General features: G+C 39.1%; 1 protein-coding gene across 1 annotated transcript; it reads right to left on the reverse strand.

Annotated features, from left to right (window-relative positions):
* Positions 1–18669: 18669 nt before the first annotated feature.
* On the reverse strand, positions 18670–27872 carry dmrt2a (doublesex and mab-3 related transcription factor 2a). The gene is made up of 4 exons (XM_088335173.1): positions 27753–27872; positions 24649–25033; positions 21408–21510; positions 18670–20721 (listed from the first exon to the last, which is right to left on the reverse strand). The coding sequence occupies exons 2-4, from the start codon at positions 25018–25020 to the stop codon at positions 19799–19801; spliced, it is 1398 nt and encodes a 465-aa protein (XP_088191299.1). The 5' UTR covers positions 25021–25033; positions 27753–27872; the 3' UTR covers positions 18670–19798.
* Between the last annotated feature and the right edge of the window lie 46 nt (positions 27873–27918).

Raw genomic sequence — 27918 nt, forward strand, 5'->3', positions numbered from 1 at the left:
TACGAAAGATTACGCTAACATGAACGTGTAAAAATAAAAAAATCAGGTTGTTTACAAGTCATTTAGCACCCGAGTCTCCACAACAAGTGGTGAGCGGTTCATTGGAAAGGGGGCTACGTTGCAACACCCTAAAGGTTCACACACCCACATACAGCTAACCCAGGCTAATCGTACGTTCGCGTTATCGTAATCTTCCGTATGAAAGATTACGCTAACATGAACGTGTAAAAATTAAAAAAAAAGGATAAAGAAAAGAATTATGGATAGGATTTCTTACCTTTGTGGTGGTCAGCAGAAGGCGCAGGTGGACGGCCGTTGCTTGCTTATAGCACTCACTCTCTTAGCCACATCACTAGATTTCACAGCCTCCTTATTCTTTAGTATCGTACTGATCGTAGATTTAGCCATGCTGTATTCCCTAGCAAGATCAGACACTCGCACACCTCCTTCATATTTTGCTATTATTTCTTTCTTAAATCCAATAGTTGTACGCACTACTTTTCTTTTTTCACCTGTAGCAACTTTGCTGCTTGCACTGACTTTCTTCGGAGGCATAATTAGGGGCTAAAACACCCGTACGCCGCTCAGCACTCACGCACTCACGCATTACCGGCGTTCGTACTCCGATTTTTTGACCGAATAGCGAAGCAAGAATTTCTTTCTTCGGACTCCGATTTGTTCGAACTGAGAGGCGTTCGAAAACCGAGGTTCCACTGTATATCAACATGGTGTGCCTTTGCACTATTCAGCAACCAAGTTTAGCTCTTAGCTTCAAAAAGGTTGGAGACCCCTGGTCTAAAGAGACCTTAGCCCAGCGGAAACATCATGAGAAATAATCCCGAAAGTGGCGGGACAGGAACCGTAACGTATGGAAACACATGCGCTTGTTTAACGCGGCGCACGCTTTGCTTTCCTCATCACTCGCTCGGAAGCGTCTGCCATCATCATCCTCATTTACGACATTATTCTTGGCTCCATCCGACTCCTACCGCAACATATCCTCATGCCATGTAAAAACAGCTCAAATTAGGCCCATTAAAAGCACTAACGCTAAAAAAATGTTCACTTTTCTTGAGGGGTGACTTTTACGACTTCCTTTGATTTTTTTTCATTTCATTCCGCTTGGCGACAGTGCGCAGTCTCTCCACCCAATCTCCACCTATCTAAAATTTCCTTTTTAAGCTTTTAAAAAACTTCAATTGCGCTTACACGTGCCATCCGGGTGAAGCAGGTTTAAAGAGCACACATATTTGTCTGGCTTTCCTATCATTCACCGTGTCGCTATAGCGACACATGAACCTTCGAGTTCACAGGAAATCATAAAAGTGATCCTATTTCCAGGTTAAGCATTTACCGTATTTTCATGATCAATAGGCGCACATAAAAGTCTCGGATTTTTTTTTTAATTATGAGGCACGTCCTATCCAGCGATGCGCCCTATGTATGATTTAAAGTGGCGGATATAGACCAGTTCGGTGGCCTCGGGGTTGAGCGCCCGCCTGGAAACCGGAAGGGCACAAGTTTGAGCCTTGGGTTGAAATACAATATTTTTGTGACATCATTCACATTTCCAACTAAATGCAACTTGTATGCAATCTTCTATGACTTCTATGCATCTATGAGAATACGACAAATGTCCCGCTTGTTCGCAGAAGTACTCCTGGATGCCATTTCCGCAGATTATCTAGTAAGTTGACAGTTATTGTTTATCTAGTAAGTTGTTATCATCTTGGTGCTTTAAATTCATGAAACGGTGTAATTTTTTCCACCTGGACCAGGACTATGGTAGCGCAGAAAATTCCAGAGTATTATGATAAAAAGAATGGATTGTCGACGCTTGGGCTCATGTGTTTGTTGTTGTTTGAGATTTCGCAAAAGGCGGCATCATTTTCAAGGACCCGCACAGCACAAAAAGTGACTCTGAAAGTGACTCTGATAGTGAAGAAAGTCAACCTTTTAATTAAGATTTAGCAAAGCGGAGGATTTTGACTGTTTTGTTTGATATGGAATACCGGTAAAAAAATGTGAGTACCAGCTCTTTTTTTAAAAAAAATATTTCCCCCGTGTGTTTTACTTTGCAATCAATACTCAAACCACAACCAAACTCAGTTTTGCTTCCGATGTGTTTTTCAATATGCATATTTATGGTATGTGCTTGTCCATGTTGTTGTTACGCAGCCGCAGCGGAGGGCACCCACGCCCTATTGTGCGGTGCGCCCTGTGTAGTGTTAAATACAGAAATAGAACCAGCTAGGAGACTGCCCCTTTTCGCAGCCTTTAGTCATGAAAATTCGTTAATTTCCCATTATTCTTTTGTTTTTCAAGGGAAGAAGAGAATCCTACTTTAGATGTTTAAAGATTAAAATTGTAACTTTTTGTATTGCATTTATTTATTTTCTATTTAAAGTGCGGAGGTGCAGGGTTCGAGCCCAGCTAACGCGGCCTCCCTGTGTGGAGTTTGCATGTTCTCGCCGTGCCTGCGCGGGTTTCCTCCGGGCACTCCGGTTTCCTCTCACTTTCCAAAAACATCCATGTCAGGTTAATTGGCCGGTCTATATATTGGTAAAAAAAAAGCGTGAAATATAGCATTTACTCTATATTCAAGAAACGGTAGACACAATACTTTAGTATTTTCTAATGATTTCTTTCTTCAACTTGATTGTTGTTATCACTGTTTTTCAATTTTTCTTCCCCTTATCACTTACGTTCTTGGGACCCATTATTATAAGCAGATAAGGGATTAAAAAATTGATAAAATTACAATTAAATGAGATGTGGTCCCTTTCAAACATATTTGGGACAGGAAGAAGAGATCAAGCAGGGCATTATTGGCATTATTGGCCTCGGTTTGTTTTCTTCTTAGCATTATTTTTCTAGGGCAAAAGCCCCACATCCCACTGGAGACAGGTCCTTGACCCTCTTTTTGGTCCGCCCACCAGTTGAGAAAGACTCCATTCATGTACATATCTTTCCCCAGTTTTGATATTTTTATTCTTGAAGTTACATTATAGCTGTCATGTCACATTATTAAAACTTCATAAATCCCAAAGAAGTGAAAAATGCCAAAAACAGAGATGGCAAAAACATAAAATTATAGTGTAAGTTTAACTATTTTTTCCCCTTTCATTTCTGACAATCAAAATGTTATATTAAAGATAACTAAGTAATTTATGGTTTCAAAATGAAATCATTTTAATTTTCGTTAAAATTGTTTAATTGATATTCTTTATCCAAAATGGACCTTATTAAAAATATGTATTGTCTTAAAACCATATTTTCAATGAATTATTTTCTATTTAGATTACACAATATTTGGATTAGGTTGATTGCATATTTAAGTGGGATGTTCATATAGTGAATTGTTTTTTATTTTGTGTCCAAGTAAAATGGCTGGGGCTTAGGAGAGTTGTTAGCTTAGCTGTAGCAGTAGGCCGGACCTGCAGCCTCAGTCTTGCCTTCGCTCCCAATGTCGCCTCAGTCACACAACAATCCACGGAGCACCCGCTGATGATCACCATTTATTTGCGCTCTTCTGAATTTCCCCAGGGTCCAATTTAATTAATGATTAACTTGCCGTGTGCTCTCGTCAGAACACAATGTAAAATACGTTGATATCAACGACAAAGACTATTTAACCCAATTCAATATCAGCGAAGCAGTGAACCAGCGATAACCGGAGCGCGAAGTAGCAAGTGTTCTCTGTCATTTAAAAAGTGTGTGTGAATGTGCACACTTCAAACAGGCCAAGGGCCAACCGAGTTAAAACACAGTTTGTTGATGTATCAACATGCACATTAGCACAGACGTTGTTGCCAAAACAGGCAAAGTTGCACAGTGGCAACAGGTTGTTTTTCGGACGGCACCAAGGTTAAAACCCGTAGGTCCTCGCTACAAAAAGTGACACCCCAGCACGTCTCAAATGATATTGCTTTTAGACTGCCGTGCCTGGAAGTCATGTCAGGCCAAGTCATTCATATTTCATTGTACAGTGGTACAATCTATTCATCTGAACTTCATTGGTTCCAGTATTGAGCTTGTTTTGTACAAAATCCCTTGCAAATTGTTGGGGGAACTCTCACATATTCTTGTAGGAGACCTCTCGTGCAGAAATGAGTTTTCAAAGAAATTGTGTTTTTTAAAAGAATGTTGCAATATAACAGTGTCTGAAACTCGTGATAAAAAGTCACCGGACACCAGGGCAGACAACTCTGAAAATTGCCTGCCCAGCCATGAAGTTGTCTGCCCCATTTTTCACAACTTGAAACACAATAAGACGACTCATCGCAAAAAAAATACATTGTTGCAAGGTATTAAGGATTGATAATCAGAATACATAACAGAATAACACTTTAAAAGTAAGTTTATTATAAATCTACTTATAACATTAATTGCATGTATATGACATCACTGTTTTCCATCTGCCATCAGTATGTACCTGTATTTACTCACCTTCATTTATGCAATGTTTGCGTTACGTCGTCTGCTACAAGCCACGTGAACTCCTCTTTCCACGATACTTTTAATGTATGTTTACGTTTTGTAGCGTCACACATTTTGTTCGCTTCTTTTGAATCTTTCTTCTGGGCCTGAGGTTTTGGCTTGATTCCTAACCACTTCTCCACTTTTCTTGTGTTCTCTGTGCGTTTACTTCGGAAAATGATATGCAAATGTGCGACTTTATAACGCTCCGGAAGTAATTCGATGCAGGCTTCTGATTGGCTGCCGAGTATGCAAATTGCCAAACGAACCAAAATTCAGAGATTTCCAAACCGAATGAAGAGTTCGAAATGGGAGTAAAGCAAACGTTTGTTCTGAAAAAAAAACTTTTTTTTTTTTCCTTGATAAAGTTGTACGCCCGATGTAAAAGATGCATGCCCCGGGCGTCCGGGCAGACGTTATTACAGACACTGTATATAGCATCATTGGGCTTTGAGGTGAGCAGGATCTCTGTACCTGTACTCACTTTGTCTGAACAATACAAAGGACAACTAAGAGTTTATTTCCATAGTTGATTGCCCACTTGGCTCCATAACATTATACTGCAATGTATAACATGAATATTAACCACACATCATGTCATATTTAAAATGTTTTTTAAAAAACTCATTTAATCGTCACTTTCAACTGTGTTGCCATTAACTCATCTTGAGTTCATGTTGTATTTTAGTCAGGACCAGAACGGAAACATGACCCAATTGCGTAGCATTTACCACAAGTTTTATTGAAGGAAAGAGGAAGGGCTGCGCCCACGATCCAGTTTTCGCTGGACCCGGTAAGCAAGTCGCTCTCGTACTCGAATTGTGATCGAAACACGGAAGTGGATCTTCCGTAGTGAGCGATGGCGGTGTCAGGGACGGAAAAACTGGTTGGTAGCCGAGACTGGGAGAGCAAGGCATGGTCGGAAACGAGTCGTAAGCCAGAACCGACGAGTAGACGTGGTCGGGGACAAAAAGGGGTCGTACGCCGGGACGGTAAAGCAGACGTGGTCAGGATGAAAACAGGTCGTAGTCGGAGACAAACGGGAGCAAAAACGGGACAGGCAGGAGTCAGGGTCGAAAAAGGCTTGCTTAGTATACACTGAGGTTCGCAGACGGACTGACAACAGGGGATTGACAAGACTGGATTTAAGTCGGGACAGGGAGCCAATTAGAACCCGCGGCGGTTGGCGCCAAATGAGCGGGCACAGGTGAATCCTATCAGTAATCATGACTTTTTTTTATCTTTTTAATATTCTTTTATGTATACATGTATATAGTTTCTTGGTTTTATTACGCTGGCAACTGTGTGGACAGCAAAGTAATAATTGTGCAGGGAATCATGGTTTTTTAATGTGCATATAGCAATAAATACTTTCAATGTGAAGAAAAATAAGGAAAAAAAAGTGGGAAAACTTTTTTTCAGTCCCCTTGTCCGGCCACATTCTGGCCTCCTCTCTACACCTTTTACCTCACTTATTTTAAGTCAAGTCACATTTATTTGTGACCCCCCCCAATCACAAAATGTCTCAAAGGATGACACAGGTTACAATTACACCATCCCCTGATATCAGGTAATGATTTGAATTGTTTTAATTTGATCGTTTTTTTTGGAAAAAAATATTTTAAAAATAGGTTGAATATTAAAATAAAATATTCTTTCCTTTATCAAATTTATACGGAAATGTTCTTGCATTAGCACAATATAAGAAGCAAAATGTAGCTGGTATGTTTGCAGCTATTTAAAAACGCAATTGCAGGCCTATGCAAATGCAAACGCCCCAGGTTTTTACTTTGGCCGATTTGCTGTTGATACTAGTTAGCGTCAGCCAGGTGCAGCCGTCATTTATCAACGCTTTAGTAAAATTAAGGCTCACGCAGCGGCGGCAGTCGGCGCGATGGAGAAGCGGCAGCTGCAGCCTGTCACGTCGTGCGGGCCTCCTAAATTATGGGCAAAAGATAACAAACTGGGCAGGAATCACACAGAGTGTGATAGTATGTCACCAAGACTGTTTTCTCTGGGGCCCGCAATGTGACACAAAGCCTTTTTTTCCATAGCATTTACATGAAGGTTTAGACTGGCAAATTTGCTACAAAATGGCAGGTGGACGAGACGTGCGAGGCAGAATAAAAACACTCGAAAACACTTGGTCTCGACTGGTTTGACTTCAGGAGCCATTTCGTCATCCTTTTGAACACCTGCGACCAAAATCAAGAAAAAATGTCGACTTCTCAAACTTTCCAAAGAAAAGGATTGTATTGTTTGAAGCATATTCCCTTAAAAAATAATAATAATAAAAAGACCAGTAAAACTTAAATGGCTTTAAATATCATACATACATTGCATATAAGCTACCCCCCTAAAACTGCTTTAAAACTGCTACTAAAAGAAATTAAAAGTATTAATAAAGTGTGTACTTAGGCTTCCATAATCACTTAAGTAGTTAAGGAACAATCGTAAAAAGCTAAAAAATTCAATATTTTTAATCCAGCTACTGTTACTTCGAGCAGCACTTCAATGGCAAACACTCGTACACTAGTTTCATGGTTTGCAATCGTTTCCTTTGACTCAGTTTTTGTCACTATTTTCCACTAAAAATAATTTGAAATATATTAACCACTAGTAAAGGAAACATTTTTTACCTGGATGTGAAAACATTCACGTTACTGGGATATTGTCACGGATCAGACAGACGAGGACCACAATTGCGTCACGTTAAGAAAGTTTTAGGGATGGGGGAAACGGGATAGAGGGTCTTGGAGTTAAATTTTGGGACTACCTTTAAGAAAGATGGGTTGAAAGATGGAACAAAGAGGAAACCGAGCAACAAGGTTGGTGTGGCAGGTCTTGGAGTAGGTAAAACACGAGTCTGGAAGACCAGGGCAGAAGAGAAGGCAGAAGGGTCAAACAGCTCCAGGTTTAGTCAGAAGCGCAGTAAAATAGGTTCCGGGTGTAGGCTTTGCAGACGATCTGACGCAAGTAGGCTGTAAGGCAGGGCTTTAAATACAGAGCTTAATTCGTAGGGAATTCAGAACAGCTGGTGGTAAACTAAAACAGACAGGTGGAACTGATCAGAGTGCAGTGACAGAGTTGGGAGATGATTGGTGCTGGTTACCGGTAGAGAGAGAGAGCTCATGACAGATATAGCTTGTCCCCAAGCATTACCTTGTAAATATTTTACCTCCTCAGCCTAACATTTTATTATTTTATTATTTGTGTCTTTTTAAGTCTTCATTACACGTTTACCCTGAAGTGCCACATCTAATCTTGTTGTCAACAATCTTCACTATGTTGTGAACAATGGCAATAAAGACAATAGTAATTCTAATAGTATGCACGTGTGCGATATACGTTTTTACTGTATACATTTGCTATGAAACTAACACGGATAAGTGCAGGTAAACTGCTAACCTTGTAGTTTCCCCCACTGATAGCTAAGCTAGCTTAATGACAATAATGCAGTTGAATATGTTCTAATGATGAATTAAATGAATTAAAATACTGAATGTAGAATGGCTATTATCTGTGTATTTGTTATTGCAACATTTGTTGCAGCCTGGTCGTCCCGGAAGGGGATTACCTCATGTGCGGTCCCTTCTCAAGGTTTCTTCATTTTCCTCATGTGGAGGTTTAGAGTTTTTCCATGCCCTCATGTAGGTTTTAGATCAGGGGATGGTGTAATAATAGTCTGTAGTTTGCAATAATCTGTGGTCTGTGCAGCCCTTGAGACTCCTTGTAATAAAGGGCTATACAAATAAACATGACTTTCGCTTGACTATCCTTATCACTAACTTTCTTATTATAAGTACCGTTTCAATTTTCTTTTATTTCAAAAGGGACAAGTAGCTCCATAAACTTATGTCTCATACTGTAACATTTTAGCCAAAGCTAATTCTCAATGTCTGTCCCCAGAAGGGCTTTTACGGAAAAAAAGCATACATAAAATACACAATACTACAAAATACACAATAAGCCTTTAAGTTTATGTTTAAAGAGGACCCATTTTGACTCTTCCTTTAGTTCAGTGGGTAAACAGTTCCAGGCTTTAGTGCTTTGTATCGCTATGGGCAGTACGGGCAGAAAAAGGGAACAAACCAACAAATCACAATAAAATAAGATGTGGTCCCTCACAAACACACTGATTGATTGAACAGGTAGAAAAGCTCGAGCTGGGCATTATCGCCATCAACAGATAAGAGGTGTAATTGACCTATTGTTTTTTTCTGCTTTTTAGGATTAGAATTTACCCAATGCAAGGGCTTGCGGCAAACTGAAAAGGTCCGGGACGTGCTCTTATGTCCTGACACACCATATGCTGTCCTCATCTCATCTCATCTCATCTCATTCCATTTCATTTCATTTCATTTCATTTCATCAGCCGTACTGCTTATCCATATTAGGGTCGCGGGGGGGCTGGAGCCCATCCCAGCCATCTCCGGGCATTGGGCAGGGGACACCCTGAACTGGTTGCCAGCCAATCGCAGGGCACACAGGGACAGACAACTCATTCGCTCATTCACAGCTAGGGACAATTTGGACCGGCCAATTCACCTGAAATGCATGTTTTTGGAACGTGGGAGGAAACCGGAGTGCCCGGAGGAAACCCACGCAAGCACGGGGAGAACATACAAACTCCGCACAGGAAGTCTGGAGCTGGATTTGAACCCACGACAGGTTCCCATGACATGAACTGTGCCGCACAAGCGCTAACCACTGTTCCGCCGTGCTATATGCTGTCCTAAACCACAAAAAATGAAGATTTGGTTGAGGTGTCATCAACCTTTGTTTTAACTCCAATGTGTGCATTTTGAACATTAGTTCACTGAGTGGTAAATACGTTGAGAAACGGTTTTATTGAAGTTTGTCTAAAAATATATGGTGTGACTCTCTCAAGAAAAAGGTACAAATATTTTCGATTTGATGTGTCTTTGGGTCAAAAAGGTTCCCGACCGCTTCTGTAGTATTTAGTACAGGGGGTTTCCAACCTTTTTTTAAAATGACTAATTAGCACAAAGGGCACCCAGTTTGACATGCATTTTTAAAATAACATATTAAGTTATTACTATGTTGTCACCATGTTATTAGCAGTTTAATTGTGTCCCGACGGATCACCACCTTATCGTGGTGAGGCACTTTGCGCGTCTCCATGACCCCTAGAGCTATGTCGGCGGGAGTCTCGTACTCCTGTTAGGGTTACCCAAGCCGAACAGGTCGAAGGGTAGAGTCCAGACTAAGAGTGATCCCAAAAGCTGGTGGCGGCACGCTTTGAGGCGGTTTCCTACAGACCTGGATCCCGTTAGCCGCCTGCAGTTGTAGAAAGATGCCGGTCGTCTAGGGTCTCCCTTGCCACTGGAACCATCTTCTTTACAATCAAGATAGTGGCGTTGGGGAAAGCGCACCCCTTACGCCACTTTAAAAACCCTCATTGCGCAGGTATCCTCTTTTACCTGAGTCTCCGACCACAATCTAGGATCGGACTGTTCAAACATCAGCAGACTCACAAATAAAAGAAGATGGTCATCATCGAATCGATGGACAACCCCAACGAGCAGTTTAATTATTAAACGTAGGGTTGAATAGACTCAGTCGATAGACTCCTTTTACAAGGAAATAACAAACCTCAGCTGTCTGTAGGGGGCACCCTGGTGTCTGCGGGCACCGCATGAGAGACCCCTGGCTTGGTACAACATCAACAAAAATAGCGCGTGAATGGCTGACGTTTACTGTTAAATCAAACGCCATTTTTTCCAAAATAAGCTGTGGGTGGGTGAGGCCAGGCGTCTGATCGGACGTCTGCAACGAGACGCTTCCATCCTCCACAGATGTCGGACGATGCCCCATGCTCACTACACTATTATGGCTGGGGAGGGTAATGGAGCGTGAAGTATTTGGTATTGGCGAGCAGTAAGCTTGCAGTTCACGCTGTGCTTTTTAATGACCACCAGTATCGCCACAGTGGAACACCAATACGAGTTCTGTACACTGGATTTATTTTTTTCGCTTTAAATCGGGAGTGAAAAGTTGAATTACGTGACAGTTAAAGGTGGTGTCCGCCACTTCAAAATATTCTACTTGCTGACGCTATTTTCTGGCTAAAATTATCATTGCAGCTCCTTTTGTTGCATGTGCATGTCTGTGACATTCTTAGATGCGCTCAAATAAACTCTTCCTTTTTTTGTTTTTTTTGGGGGGGTTGGGTTGGCATTAAAGCCCCTTTTCCACTATGGGGTTCTGGCCTTCCTCGTCTCGCCTGCCCTCTCCCGGCCTCTCCCAGGGTACCTTTTCCATTATAGGTCAGTGCTGCGTCTTGACGTCATTTCAGCGTCATATTATCAGCGAATCATCGGCTTAAATCTTGAACCAGAAGCACACTTACACTCAGACAATGGATCAACGGTCAGTGGAGCTGTAAATTCGGAAAGACTGTCATGGTTGCCATGGCGCCCAATTGGCCGAGCCCGTGTGTGTCACGGTTGCCATGGCACTCAATTGGCCCCGCCCGTGTGGCACCACCTGCAACTTGTTGACATTTTGGCTCCCTGCCAGTATTTAAACTCTGTCCTGTCAGTCCCCTTTGGTCGGTCTGTCTGCGAATCTCTGTTTTTACACGGCAAGCCCTTTTTCGCCTATCCCGTGTTTTTGCTCCTGTTTGTCTCCCGCTACGATCTGTTTGATCTCAACCACGTCTGCTCTCCTGTCCCGAATTACGACCTGTTTTGATCTCGACCACGTCTGTTCTCCCGTCCCGAATAACGATGCGTTTTTTATCTTGACCACGTCTACTCTCCTCTCTTGTCTTTCGCTCGCCACGGAAATACCACTTCTGCGTCTGAGCAACCTGCTCCCAGCGACCAGCAATCTCCGGATCGTGTGTGCAATCCTTTCCCTTCTTCCCAATAAAACTGAGTAACGTTACGCGAGTGGGTCCTTTCTCTGTTCTGGTCCTGACAAACACTGCCCCTCATCAGGAGACCACAGGGTTGAGTTTGGTTTACTATCCTCTCTGAAAAATCAATGTAGCGCACCAATCAGAGGTTGGCAATGACGAACATGACCTTTTTAGTCCCTGGTCCGGAGAATAGGACCGCAACAGAGAAGATACCTAAGGCCGGGCTCCCAGAGACTAAGAAGCGGTTACTTTATTATAATGGAAAACCAAATTAGACCCTGCAAGGCAGGAGAGAACCGTGTAGTAGAAAAGGGGCTATAAAGTTTTTGAAACATTCATTTTCTTACTTTCACAATTTTCATTATAGAATACAAGAAAACCGCTAGCATGCGCGTGAAATTACATTTTGGTCAAGTTACAAAAAGTAAAATGAGACATATTTTATAAAATATAAATAAAAACTTTAAAGAACACTATAATAAGAACCATATTTAAAATGAACAAAAATGGAGACACTATAAAATAACTACAAAATATTGTAAAATGAGAAAAATAATATAGAAAATAATGGAAAAGGCAGAAACCCCCAAAATAAAGCTACAATTTCACCTCCACTATACTACGCCGCAGTGGCGCTCTCATTGGCAGTGTTAGCTTCACATTTCGACTCTACAGATTATAAGCATTGAGTATGAATTGTAGACCCAAAGTGAAAAAGGTATTAACACAGAAGCAGGAACAGACTAAGAGATAGGGTTGAGAGACAAACAAAGGTTTCGCCTCAAAAGCTAGGACAAGGAAGTTTGTAGAAACGTACATAGCACCACGGAGGCAGACGAGGGAAGACTGGTGTGCTCTCTTGTCAAAAATGTTGGCAGCGTACAGCACGAAGGCAAACAAATTAAGCTGTCACTTAAGGCATTACAACCTAATAACGCTGATAAGACGCTTTTTTTTAATAATTTTGGGGGCAGGGGCGATGGGTGTTCTTCTTCTGAGGGGGGCGTGACAGAAAATAATTGAGAAGCACTGCTTTAGACCAGGGGTCCCCAAAAATATCCCCGCGGGCACCTGAGTGCACCCCCAGGATTGTTAGGGGGCCTATGGAGCTGTTCTGAAAATAGCTCACCAGTGCTGGGTTATTGCGATTTTCTAGTTAAATTATTTTTTCAAGATGTTGACTGAGTCTATTTAACCTTATTTTCAATCATTAACTTGGTAATAACATATTAACGACATAGTAATAACATGATAAGTTGTAGTTTCGAATTAATTTAAATAAATTCCAGTTCATAGGCTTCAAGGACAGAAAATATGTATTCAACAATTGATAATTATTTCTAAGCAATTAGTTAAGATAGTAGAATTTGAATTTATGAGTGTATTAAACAGATCTATTTATTCATCTTTTCATTGATTTACAGGAAATACAACAAAACTAAATTCCAATGTATGGGTTTTATAAAGCGAATGAGCAAAAAATGTGCCGTTTTTGTAGCTTGTTATCTTCCTACCTCTTAAGCTGTTCAGCATGCCATCAATCTAGCTTTTTACATTTTTTGCTTTCAATCTAGCTAACATTTTTTGCTGGTTATTAAGCTACATTTTGGCCAACTTTTTAGATGGCTAGCTTTGTTTTTAGCTTACAATCTGGCTCTTTAGATGGCTTTACACTCTTTTGGCAAGCTAGCTAGCTCCATTTTAGTTTTTTACCTGTTTACCTTTCTAGTTAACTACCAAGCTACCCTTTTTATGGAGCTAGCCGAATGGATAATTTGCTAATTTAGAAATGTATATCAAATTGCGTGTCCTTTGTGCTAAATAACGACAAAAAAATAGCTCTCAGCTCGAGACCCCTGCTTTGATCAATGTGGTTCATATTCTGTAGTCTGTGCAGCCCTGTGAGACCTAATTAGATTAAGAACAATACAAAAAAATATGACATTACTTAATATGACTTTTTTCAACAAAGACGCGTTCATCTGGTAGTCGTCACTTCAGTTGGGTGACATTTAACTTATTCGCGACGTGTGTCAACGTCAAGGACTATGGCGACCTTTTGCCTTGTTTTCCCTCGGAAACCAGAGAAGCCAAATACTAAATTCCCAGGCCGTTTTTACTCGGGGTGCATGTTTGTCTGCCCTGCCGTCATCCCAGCATGAAGGAAAGTCAGCGAAGGCTGGAAATGGCAAACGACACCTGTGTGCATACAAACAAAATGCTACTGTGTGAATGGAGGGAAAGCTTTGTGTGTGTTAAGTCAGCAATTCAGCTCGCTCTCTTGCTGACACGCTCAATCTCACACCCTGAGACGAGCTGCTCCTTAAGAGCTTCAGCAGATACTTATCGGTGGACGTTTCGTGCACACAATTGGGAGGGCATGTGACATGCACACAGGTTTTGTTTGCACAATAACGCGCCTGCTAAAACGGGAATGATGTTATCTTTGTGGTGTCATCTGCATTGCAATGGAAAATAATATCCATCCATTATCTGCACCGCTTATCCTCAGTAGGGTCGCGGGGGTGCTGGAGCCCATCCCGGTTATCTTCGGGCAGTGGGCCGGGGACACCCTGAACTGGTTGCTCATTCTCACCTAAGGACAATTTTGACCAGCCAATTAACCTGGAGTGTGGGGTGAAACCGGAGTGCCCGGAGGAAACCCACGCAAGCACAGGGAGAACATGCAAACTCCACACAGGAGGTTCTTATCTCATGACCTCAGAACTATGCCGCACACGCGCTAACCACTGCTCCGCCGTGCTGCTGGAAACTAATATTATACTTGGAAAGAATATCACCGAGCGGAGGGGTTGGCAATCTAAAATGTTGAAAGCCATTTTGGACACCCCAAAAAGACAAAAAAACACAAATTTGTTTGGAGCGTCAGAATTAAAAGCCTTATAATGAATACAATACTTGTATATATATTAGCTATATTAGCCTACTACCAAAATTACTACGTTGGATGCAGCGCATCCTGTGGAGAATGATGTGAGTCAATACAAGTCAAGTCATGTTTATTTGTATAGCCCTTAATTACAAGAAGTCTCAAAGGGCTGTCAGGACTACTATGACACCATCCCCTGATCAAAAACCTACATGGAGGAAAGGAAAAACTCAAAAACCTCAGAACGATGAAATGAAAAAAACCTTGAGAAGGGGCTGCTTGTAAAAAGAGGTGAAATGTAATATTTATTTTCCACATTTTACAGCATTGAATGAAGTTAAAAGTGTGAGTGTCATAGTTCTCCTACTACAGAAACCATATTAAAAGACAATTAGATTTTCGTCCCCCATCTTATTCAATTTATAAACATTTTGGGAAAAACGCCAGGGAGCTACTCCACAGCGCTAAAGAGCGACATGTGGCTCCTGAGCCGTGTGTATGCCAACATCCGAGTTAGCAAACTAAAACGAAGGGGGCCAAGTCCCAGTGGAACACCACAGGTGACATTAAAATGTTCAGGCAGACCTATATTCCATAGCTTATTAGCGATGTTGACCCTGTACTGCTGTCTTCTTGCCTTTGAGGGAGAAGGATGACATCATCTAAAACCTGCTGCTTCGGTCAAGATTTGGGGGCAGGAAGTTGTCAACTGGACATTCTGTTCTTATCTATATTTTATGTTGATGGTCTTGTGCATTGTCTGTTGATGCCCTCATTTTGAGGTTTTTGAGTTTTTCCCAGCCCTCATGTAGGTTTCAGATCAGGGGAAGTTGTAGTGGTGGTCAGTGCAGCCTTTTGAGATTTTCTGTGATTAAGGGCCATAAGAATAAACATGACTGGACTTGAGGTGAGGGCAGCACGGCGGTGCAGTGGTTAGCGCATGTGCTGCACAGTTCATGTCTTGGGAACCTCCTGCGTGGGTTCAAATCCAGCTCCAGACTTCCTGTGCGGAGTTTGTATTCTCCCCGTGCTTGCGTGGCACTCCGGTTTCCTCCCACATTCCAAAAACATGCATTTCAGGTGAATTGGCCGGTCCAAATTGTCCCTAGGTGAGCGAGTGAGTTGTCTGTTCCCGTGTGCCCTGCGATTGGCTGGCAACCAGTTCAGGGTGTCCCCTGCCCACTGCCCGATGATTGCTGGGATGGGATCCGGCACCCCCACGACCCTACTGAGGATAAGCGGTGTAGCTGATGAGATGAGATGAGATGACTTGAGGTGAAAATATCCTTCATACAATGCAGGGCTGTAAAAGTGATCATGAAATTACTCACTCCAGGCCACTAGTTGGTGATATCACTTTCCAAACACATCTTATTGTTAAACAAGTGTATTAGGAAAATAATTAATATTTATTGTCACCTTTTGCTATACAGACACTGCCCTACTTACAAACGAGATACGTTCCAGACGATCGTTCTTGAGTTGAATTTGGTCGTAGGTTGCTTCAGTGCTATATTTTGTATGTTTAAGGTTTGTATAAGTATGTTTTAGGCTTTTATAAGTAACCTGTATTGTTTTGAACTAAAAGATAAACATTTCATAAAATAATATGCTCTATAAAGATAAATAAAGTTAAGTTTAACTTACTTTTGGAAGATGAGCTTCAAGAGTTAGACGACTTCCTCCTCCGTGGTAGAAAGTGGCGGAAAAAAAGCGATCCAGCCATTTTCTCAACCACATCAAGCGTCCTTATTCCACTTTAATTTCTAATTAAACAGCTTCTTTACACTTTTGAATTGAACGGATGCATGAGATATTAAACAATAAAAATGTAAAAGATTTTAGCGCACTCGAGATACAATATAGAATGTTTACACATGAACTAGGAAGAGGAAGCCGGATTTCTTCTTCGGGGTGGATGCTGGGTGACCTCTCACAGCGCCACATGCCGGTAGAGGCGGAAAGAAGCACTACAGTAATGTGTTGTACTCGGAAAAAGGTGCACAATGCAAAATCTGAATTACAGCAATGTCCAAGTATTTTTTTGAATTTGCGAGATTTTTTTTCTTCTCTACCGTTTTCCGTAACTCGACTGTTTGGAAGTAGGGGAGCGTCTGTTCTCACTAAGTCCCTATTACCTGCGATTAATGAGGGATTACTGTACATTGTGCCTTTAAATCCTGTTTTTCTTATTTTATGAGAAAACATATTAAAAATATATTCAAAATTCATAGAATTTGTAATCCTAGCAGAAAATATAAAAATATATTCAAACAAAAAACTGGGGTTATTCAGTATTGAAAATGTGTTGTAAACTGTTTTATTTTATTTGCTGAGTAAAGAAAAGATCATCTTAGCCAATCAATCCCTTTTTAGCCAACTATTCACTTTTATTGGAATTATTTTTATGTTTAAAGGAGAAAAAATAATATTATTATTGTGACTTGTTGTTAAAATATTTTTAAAAGCTGTTTTTTAGGATGTTGTCAATCTATTTTGCAAATCCCACCAACTTTGGCAATAATAAAATCTTTCAAATGCCCTGAATTCATGGTTTTTATTTTTTATTAATATAAAAGTGTTAGATGTTCTCATTATTTTGACAATTTCGACCGCTTCTCATCAAAATAACAGACCTTGGATATGAACCTCGAGATGTTTTAGGTAAAGATTTATAAAGTTTATTGACATGAAGAACATCATTAAATACTTTTGCTGATTTAATAATTCCACAATCACAAGCAACAATAATCTATAATACACTGTACAGAGATATTACAACAGCAAAGATTTCTTCTTGGACCCATATTTGCGTTCATAGTAATACTATGACGAGCTGATGCCAAAGCCTTGAATGGTAGTAAAACAGTAACTTTTGAAATCAAAATCAATGACAGGTTTTTGATATTGTCACGTCCAGAAAAAAGGGTAAACCCAATCGCGTAACATATCTCACGAGTTTATTGAGATAGAGAGAGGAAGTGCAGCTGAAACTGGTCGTGGGACGGGAGAGCAGACGTGGTCGGGATCAAAAACAGGTCGCAAACGGGTAGATCAGGAACGGGCAGGTGGAAAAACAGGTGCAAAAACAACAGATGTTTGCAGACGGACTGACAAAAGGAGAGTGACAGGACTGGGCTTAAAAAGGGACAGGGAACCAATCTGGTAGCCCGCAGCGGTTGGCGCCAAATAAGCGGGCGCTGATGACATTAATCGGTAATCATGACAGATATGAGATGAAAACTATAGATCTCTAAAAAGTGTTCATGGAAAATAATCAATTATTTCTTCAATTCTCTGAGAACATTGCATGTATTCATCAAATCATTTTGTTCATGTATACCAGCGGCATACCCTCATTGGCAGAAAATTGTGGTTATTACAAGGGTAATTTCTTAGTTTACACATACCTACTGACACTCCTGCTTTATTCGTTAGACTACCACTTTTTTTCCCCCAAAATGCCTGTCGATTTTTTTTTTTCAAATTAATTCATTAAGAAAACTCGACTGGAGACTAGTATTTTAATCTACGGCTGCTTTATTTTTGTGTAAATAGACTGTTCTGACTATCGCATTCGAATTTCATTTTGGTAAAAGTTTGCCGGTTTTAAACAAGTTGCCATGAGGGACAAGACTGAGTCTCGGAGCCAGCTGGCTCAAGGACAGCTTCTTCCATCAGGCTGTCGGGACCCTACCCCTTTCCACCCCAAATCAAATCAAAGCAAAACTGCTCTATTTAAAGTCCAGTTATACTTTGAGCATCTTTATTCTAACCCTTATATATTTTTTTGTATTTTTACCTTGCTGCTATTTGTTATTTGTATTTTCTTATTTAGTGTATGTTCGCATGTGGTGAAAAGGAAGTAATTTCATCTATAGTGTATGTTGTGCATACAGCATAATTGACAAAGTTTGAAGTTGAAGCACATGTTGTTTGTTTGATATTATAATATTCTGGAGACGGATTGTGTTTCACGCGTAAAAGTTGAGTGATAAAATCTATTTTTCTTTAATATCAAAAAGTTGGCATGTACCTTACTGGAATATTTTTCAAGTAGTATGTGATATTACCTAAAAAGTGACGAAAATAACCTATTTTGATCCTTTTTCAGAATGGTTATAGGAAGCATTTCTTAGTCAAATAAAATCAAAGATTATTTGTATTTCCAAAGTAAATCAAAATGTCTTCAGATAGGAAAAGGTAAACAAAAAAGGTGAAAATTTAAATTTTCTGCTGACATCTTAAGAATTTATTGTTAGCATAGTGACCATCAGAACAGTCACTAGATGGCAGAATGTAGACTTATTGCAGGGGGCTTCCACATAGTGCTCGAGGGAACCAGGTTGCCCCCTAATGACAGCAGAGTAGCCAGACGACAAGTTCTGAAAATGACTCACCAGTGCTGGGTCATTTTAGTAATGGACTGAGTCTATTTAACCTTATCTAATCTTTAACCCTGTAATAACATTGTAACAATATACTAATAACATGGTAAGTTATTTTAGAAATGCGTACTAACCTCATACGAAAATGGCATTACTGACAATAGTTGGTTTTAGAGAAAAAAACTCAAAACTGTTCAATTTTGAAATCAATAGTTGCACTTAATTAGTCGTATTAAATTAATTAGTATTGATACCACATATTAAGTTTGCTGAAACAATCACTAACTAGCAAATAATTAATTAAAACATTTTTGGTGCCATCATTTATAGATTTCTCATGTGATAATGGCCTCACCAACATCTAATGAATTTGTAGGAAACAAACTGTATATCAAAATTATATTGTATGTAATAGAGGTATTAGAGTACATCAGTATGGCCATTATCGCATAATTGGTTTTTAAGGAGTTAAGGCCATTATCACATTAAACAGTTAAAATATGGAAATTATAATGTTATTAATTTCAATATTAAAAAGTTAATAAAATATGCATAACTGAAAAGTTCTTCCTACCCCCCAAACATAAAACAAAAATTAAAAAAAAAAATTCAGTAGTGCCATTTTGCACATGGTTATTAAACTAGTAGCCTGTTGGATTAGGCCAGAGAAGATGTTAGCTGACCCGCTAGGTTGCTGTGACCTTCCTTGTTTTTGCCATCATTCTATCTAAGAGCACTTTTGCACACGTTTTCCAGTTTTAACCAGTTAAGACCATTAATTCTCACGTAGTCACATGAAAGAGGCTGTGCCCCCTTTCCTTTGGGCGGCCAGTATAAGACTAGGCACTATCTTAGATCATACAGAATTCTTCTGCATCATGCCAAAAGAGGCTCCACAGCTGTGTATTCAATCTTTCTGGCATCCAGTAAATAATTAAAAGAGAATATGCAGTCTCCTAGTCCTTATTTCTAACATAGCATTTAGGATAACAGAACCGGGCCGGGGTTTGGGAAAATCTTTCAAGCTCTTTGCGCTACTTAGTAACAAAAAGTAGCTTTCAGCTTCAAAAAGGTTGAAGACCCCTGACTTATTTTGTGTAAAAAAAAGTGTAGGAATGTGTTTTTGACATTTGCAGCAAGGCTTGGTCCTGACCCTCAATGAAAAGCTCGACTCATGGTGGGTCTTTTTAAAATGGCCTCCACAGAGAAAGACAGAGACTCGCCGGTGGTCATCTTGTTCCCCCCCGGCTTGGACAGAAAGTCTTTGGCGCATCTGTCGGCCATTTTGCCAACATTAACGTCCTCTCCAGTGTTTACCCTGAGCTTGCGCGCTGCCTCCTGGAGGAGCTGCTTACAGTACGGAGCCCCCCGGAGGCCTTGAGCCATCTTGCCACCGGCCGAGTCACCCAGCGAGTGTTGGATGAGCGAGTGGAAGGTGGAGTTGACTTTAAGCGAGAGCTTGGCGGGGAAGGCTTGTCCGAAGCTTCGCTTTGCTGGGTGGAAGGCGGAGATTTCTCTCTTTGTTGCAGTCTTGGCCGGGTCCTGCGACAAGGCGGCCCTGGATCCCTCAGCGTCAGTTGCATCCTGCTCCAACGGTTGGCTCTCTGCAGCCTTGGGTTCCCACGGTGCCCCACCAGGCTTCATGTTTTGCACAGCCGTGGCATTGAAGAGGCACTGACGGTAGAGCAGGGCGTCGCCCAAGTTGGCGGCACCGCGGGGCCACACCACTAAGCCCCCTCGCGGGTATTGTTGGTAGGACGAGACAAGCTCCACGTTGTTGGCGACCGCCGGGTACGGCACGGGCCCATCCAAACAGGAGGGGCCCAAGCACATGTCCTTGGGGGACGCCTCGGGCGAGTACGGCGACTTGTAAGCGTTGAAGTCGACGGGGCGGTGCAAAAGCAGCGGCGAGGCTTGGCCGTTCTCCAGGAGCTCGCGCTCTTTGTACTCGCGCTCCAGCATGATGCTCTCCAGTTCTTTGTCGGCGAACGCTCGCCTTTTGCGCATGCGGTCGCTCAACGGCGGTGGCAGGGACGGTGTGGCCGCCAGGAAGGGATCGGATGGCACTGGGCGAAAACCTGTCCAATAGGGAGAGGAATTTTACTGAATACACTGAAAAAAAATCTTAAATATATTGACTTGTTGTAATATAATTGAGCTTCAGAGTTCTTGCAGGTGCTTGAAATTCTTTAAGATGCTCTAATTTTAATGCTGCATTTTCAAAGATTACAAGTGCTTGATTTTTGGTTAAAGTGCATGTAAATGCATGAAATTACTGCCATGTTTCACAACAAGTCTGCTTAAAAATAACTGCTCTCTGGTGGCTTCGCTTTGCCATTGCATTTCTTCCCTCGTGATTAACGGCAGCAGACTTTAGTTTGTATGGCAATGTCCTAGGAAACGTCCTCGTCCCCTTTGAGTCACAGCCAAAAGGACAGATGAATGCTACACCTAAACAGGGCACTATGGATGTGTATTAGGGCAAGGATTACTTGTCAATCACGGACATCTATGGGCTATGGAAAAAAATTATAGTGTATTTCTCAGTGGTGACTTCTAATAGGGGCAGCATGGTGTCATCAAACAATACTACCATGTATTTACTTGGATCGGATCGATACCAAATTCCCCAGTATTGGCCAAGTCAAATCTTTGAGGGTAAATTTTTCCTTTAGGTGCAGCATGTAAACCAGCATAAAATGACTTCTTGTTAAATTACAACTGAAGCAACAATTATTATTTTTTTTTATATAAATATAAATACCTTCGAGGATGCTTTTGGCCAGCAGAGTGGACGGCCGGACATGTCTCTGATAGATGGGTCTCCTCTCGGCTGGAATTTGTTTCCCAGACAGGCCTTTTTTGTCCTTTTTAGGAGGAGAAAATACACTTTGTCATTTGTAAATAAATTACATAGGTCTCGATGTCCATCCTTTTTGTCTCTCCAACATTTAGAAAGATAAAAATTGAATATTAAGACCAAATAAAAAGGCATGTCAGTTTTAACATTCTCATATGTGAGTATGTTGGATTTTAGATTCTCAAACAAATACAAATCCAAAAGAAACTCCTCAAACGGAGAAATAATGAAGTTTCGGTCTTCTGTTCCTATACTGTATGTGTTATTCTGTAAAGATAAATGTGTATTTTTATTTACCCCTCAAACTCCCAAATGGAAAATAATTACAAACAGAAAGCATTTCTTTGGTTTAACAAATATTGACAAATATATAATATCAATTTGCAACAAAAATCTAAAATCTAGCTAGAGATACAGAAATAAAAACATATACTAGATTTTTTTTAAATGTTTTGGTTTTTGACCACATATAATTAATTAGACCCCCACTCCTCCAAAAAACAAAATTAAAAAGAAAATTAAATTAAAAAAACAAAAATAAATATTTTTTACTTAAAAAAATTTTAACAAATAAATGTAGCATATATATTTTACCTTTAAACTACCCAAAATCATAATATAAATGACATATAATATTATGTATACATATGAATAATACAGTAGAATATGCATAAACGATATTAAAAACATCCAAAAGATATGTGCAAAATAAAATTCAAAAGTAAAGATAGATTTTTAAAAACAAAAAAATATATATTTATCGTTAAGAATACTTAAGCTACATTTAAAACAAATTGTTTTTATGAATAGATATTTTCATTGACCCCTAGAAAAATCTACAATTGAGAAAAAAAGATTTGCAACCAAGAGTAAGTATTGTTCTTTTTTATTACAGACATAACAAAGAGTCATATTTTTTTAATTACCGAGATATAAAATACAAATATTTTAGAGATAAATCCACTATGATTAGAAAAATATATATCATATTTCTAACTCTGTGAAATTGCACTGATTCACAATAAAGATATTTGTATTCTGTGTTTCACTTCATAATAACAGCTACATGTTCAAACACTTGAAAATAATCTGAATTGTTTTTATTACAAAAAATCAGAGGCGTCAAACTCATTTTGACTGAAGGCCACATGTAATGGCTTCCCTTAAAGGGCCTGATAACTTATTTAATCGAGATGTAAAATAAATGTAATTACTCCTTCGTGTAAAATAATTCCTCATTGATTTATCATTTAAGTCACAATTATTGCAGTTGCATTGACAAAATTTATTTACATAATGTTTTATATATTAAATCCAGTGATGCCTCCATATACGAGCCACTCGAGCTACGAGAAAAACCTAAATATGAGAGTTTTTGGAATTTTCCAGCCACGACAGGGAGCGGTGCTTAAAAGCCAATTTACGATCATCTCATTTATCTTATAACTGTATTTTATGTTCAATTAGTATTTGAATGTGTTCTTTGTGTTCAGGGAGATGTGTTTTGTTGCTATTTTGGATCGCCTTTGGTGCTTTTGCGAGTCCAGGAGTGGATTTATTTCATTCATTTCAGAAGAATTCGCTCTATATACGAGAAATTCTAGGTACAAGCATGATCCAGGAACAAATTACTCTCATATGTCGAGGTATGAGTGTATAACAAAATCAAAATATATTTTGGACATTTTTAGGAGCATTTATTTCTCCATTCTACTCAACTGCATCCGTTTGAAATATTGGCGTCACTTTGCCGTATTAGGAATGTTTTTAGATTACATTTTTTAATTTATGATCATCACAATTTCATTGGGGAAAATATAGTTTTGGGGGGAAAACTAACTAAAACCCATTTATTTTTTGTTAATTTGCAAAATTACAACAATGTTGCTGTATTAATTATTATTTTTTATTTATAATTACATTTTTAATTCATAACCATCACAATTTGATGAGGAAAAAATATATATATTTTAGGGGGAAAACTGAAATTTATTTGAATGAGTGTTTTGCGTTACGTATCTATATTTTAGTTGTCCATTTACAACAATTTTGCATAACAGCAACAAATGTGTTTATTACTATCTTCATTTACCTCATGTTGAGGTTTTGAGTTTTTCCTTGCCCTCATGTAGGTTTTAGATCAGGAGATGTCTTTGCAATAATCTATGGTCTGTGCAGCCCTTTGAGACTTTCTGTGATAAAGGGCTAAACAAATAAATATGACTTGACTGCGGATATTGTGTAGTTGACAGGCATCATGGGAAGATTTTTGGTCAAAGCACTCTTTTGACGTGTTTATTTTACAAACTCAGCCATTTTACCGGTCATGAGGTTGACAAGTATGGCATAGATGTCCAACAACTGCATGAATGGTAATTTAAAATATATTTATTTTATTCTTATGCAATGCAACTAATAGTACATACAAAGTAGTTTTAGTCTGGCAGCAGTTTGTTGACTGTTCCTATAGGGTGAGGACCAAAACCTATGGTGAAGAAGCATTCAGCCACTTTGGTCCTCATCTACGGAACAGTCTGCAGGAGGACATCAGGTCTACGGGGACCCTTGATAGTTTTTTTAGAGGATGCTCAGGACCCACTTTTTTAATATGGTTGTTACTGACATTAGTTATGATTTGTTTATCTTCTAATATTTTACTGTAAATGCTTTTACTTTTTACTTCCCATTTTCATGTTTTGCTCCGCTGTCTATTTATGTTTTGACATTTCAGTGTTTCCTCATTTGGAGGGCCCCATACTGCTAGGGTGCGATGCAATGGCTGAAAATCCTGAGGCCATCTGTGGCCATCCCTATCAGTGTAGATAAGCCCCGCTCAGGTCCCTCTCCTCACATGATTAGTCTGTGCCGTGTCGTCATGATGTTTTATTTATACAATTATAAATATAGTTTTAATTGTTTTTTAACCGTTGTGTGTATATTATGTGTTTTGGGTTGTTGGTGAGTATAAAGGAATGGATTATATTGTCTTATCATACGCTGAATGTTTTGCACTTTGATTGGAAATGTATTGCCCGAAAAGTGCTAAAGAAATAAATTTGATTTGATTTAGTTTCCGGGAATGTACTTTAACGACAGGCAAAAAAATGTAGTGTGTTCAATTACTGCAAAACTTGCATGCGCTTACCTCGGTGGCCTGTTGCCTCCGTAGCGCCACTTGCGCAGCCATAACCCGCTGGCGCTCCACCACCAGCAGGCAATTGGCACACTGGCAGTCCCTCCAGCGGCAGAAGCGCTTGTGGCCTTTGAGGCAGGACACCACGCCGTGGTTGCGGCAGCGCGCGCACTTGGGCGTGCGGCTCAGTTTGCGCTGCTCGCCCGGGGTCAAGCCTGCGGGGCCCGGCTTGAGTGCTACCCGGGCGTCGCCCCCACAAGCACCCCCGCCGCCGTCGCGCTCCCGCCGGCTATTTTCCTCCTCTTCCTCCGCACGCTCACCGGACTCGTCCGCCTCAGCTTCCACGCTCTCCACGTCGATTTCGAACTCGCAACCTTCGGTCATTTTTGCAAGCACCCTGAGTGTAAACGAGAATTTTTTTGTAGAACACACACACATATACATATGCATATATATATATATATATATATATATATATATATATATAAACGAAAGAATATAATATATAGCATATAGATTGCACCCAAATGTTAATAATACAAATCAAATTTATAAAATGGACGATGCATTGACTACATATAGGTTTAAATCTTCATTTATATCAAAATATTCGAGTGAGTGACATTTGAGCCAGTGAGCGTAAACGAGACTTATTAGTAGGCTTTATTTATTATTTTTTGGTTAAAAACAAATCCCCAACAAACAACAAATTGAAAAAAAATTAAGATTAACAACCCTATATAGAATCGAGATTGTACCGCCCAAAAAAATATACAAATAAATGAATTAACTAAATATAATTTAAAATCTTCATGACAAAATATTTGAGTGAGTTATATTTGAGTGAGTGAATATAATCAAGACTTTCTTTTATAAGAAAATTAACAAATACAGAATGAAGATTATGCCCCAAGAGATTATTATCATAAAGATCTCAATAATAAAGTTGATAATGCATTAACTAAATATAGTTTTAAATGTTTATTTATAATAAATTTCATTTCATTTCATTTCATTTCATAAAGATCTCAATAATAAAGTTGATAATGCATTAACTAAATATAGTTTTAAATGTTTATTTATAATAAAATATTTTGGGAATAGAATCCACCAGTAAAAAGATTTGCAAACTATAATGACGATAGAAGTGTAAACGAGACTTTTTGATTATTGGTACGAATGGATTACTCCGCATGTTAATTCTTGATGTTTGTATAAATTTAATTATCTTTGTTGTCATTGATAGAAACGTGGTGAACACTGTTTCCAACACGATTGGAATAAAGACTCAAAAGACCAAATAATAAAAAAGAATGTCAGGATAAAAAGGCCCTTTTCAAATTGTCGATGAAGGATTTTGCACGTGTTTATCCTTTTAAATTGAATTAGGCTATAATTTAGGTCCAGGACATTCATATAATAATTTTTGACTTATTTCGGATTTATGTTGCTGCTAAATGTCATTGCAATGTTTCATTGCTCTATTGTTCTGATGCAATTATAATTTAGGCCAGTCTCCAGCATTATTTGCCTATTCATTTAATTTTATTTCTTAAGTCTTTATTACATGTTCATCCTAAAGTGTCAGGTCTAATCTACTACATTGTTATAAATTGCAGTGATTGTAATTGAAAACTATAGGCCATTAGTTTTATAGTTGTTGAATTGCATTTTCTTCATTGTCAATAACGTGGTGAAACATTATATGTAACGAGATTAGACAGGACACTCCAGGGTAAACATGTAATAAAAGCTTTACAAGGTAGTGATTTGACACTGGCCTAAGTTATAATAATAGTACAATAAAATAATAGTGCATCGTCACAATAGTACAATGAAAAGTATTCTTAGTTCATGTTTTCGTCAACGGGTTTTAAGGAAACTAAAGGACAAATTGTTATTGATCCAAACTAATTCCAGACCGACAACATGATCTTTTTAGACAGACAGACAGACAGACAGACAGACAAAACATTGTCATTTGCATAACCAATTGTTTTTGCTTTTTTTAATTCATTATACAGCATTTGACCCTACAAATCGTCGTAATGTAAACTTTTAATTTGAAGAGTATTTTAAGCATTTATTTAGTTATATTATAAATGCAGGTCTGAAATGTTATGTCTTTTTTCTTTTGTAATCTCTCTTTTGTGGAATGGATTTCTGGTTTTGTTTTGTTTTTTTTGTTCTTGTTTGTTTGTATTTTGAATATTTTTCCTGCAACAAAAATAATAACATTCTTAGTTTTTTCGTGTTACAATAAAACAGTAGCTATAGGCAGGTTACTTATAATATATTTTATGTTTGTTTTGGAGGGGGAAACAATAAACTACACATTATTTATAATGGAGACTACAAAAAAAGTTTTAATAACATTCATAAAACGATATAGATTAATAGATAGATAGATAGATAGATAGATAGATAGATAGATACTTTGTTCATCCCCGAAGGGAAATTCACATTTCCAGCAGCATCCCTGAGCTGAGAACAATCGAGAACAATCGAAAATAACACGGGAGCTGCTGGAGTGGCTGCCATTCGTGACGGCGCCGGAAGAAAAGATTCAATTTGAATCATGTACAAACAAACAAACAATTGAATCATGTACAAACAAACAAACAAAATATTCATGTTTCAATAAGTGGAGTGTTAATAAAATGGGGGGAAAATAATTTCTGATACTGATATAACCAGGTAAAACTAATTTTAAGTTACCTGACCAGATGAATACAATTACCAGAAGTATTAACGCAACAGTATGAATCGTAATGACGATAGAATACATATTTCCAATAATAGAAAACTAGTGTTGTAAATCAGACAAGGCCTATAGTAATTATTAATGTATAATACAACCTGGTCAATTTAAAGAAAGAATATGTTGACAAAAACTTGTTTTGTTTCCAAGTAAATATTAAAGAAGTTTATCAAGCTACTTGTTAAGTCCAGGAAAGATTTTATTTGAACCAACAAAACCTTTAATTGCCAAGTCATTGAGTAATCGAAAAATGTAACAATAAAATAATATAGAATCATGAATTGTCTTTTATTCTTCTGAGGGATATTGAGGAGACATAACCAAACAAATGTCAAGGTTGGAAATAAGCATTTACCTCCAAGAGTGGACGTTCTGCAAACTCCAAGAGTTTTCCAGTGTGTTGGAAATTAACGCAGAGTTAATTAGCAGTTAATTAGGCGTCCGCGTGCTCGTCTTGTTGCGCGTGTTTGCAGACTGAGCCAAGTGTCCTGGTGCAGCGCCAACTCAATGCAAGTCATTTG

The sequence above is a fragment of the Urocampus carinirostris genome, chromosome 5 (genome assembly GCF_059441175.1).
Source record: "Urocampus carinirostris isolate Australia breed hairy pipefish chromosome 5, RoL_Ucar_1.0, whole genome shotgun sequence".
NCBI lineage: Eukaryota > Metazoa > Chordata > Actinopteri > Syngnathiformes > Syngnathidae > Urocampus > Urocampus carinirostris.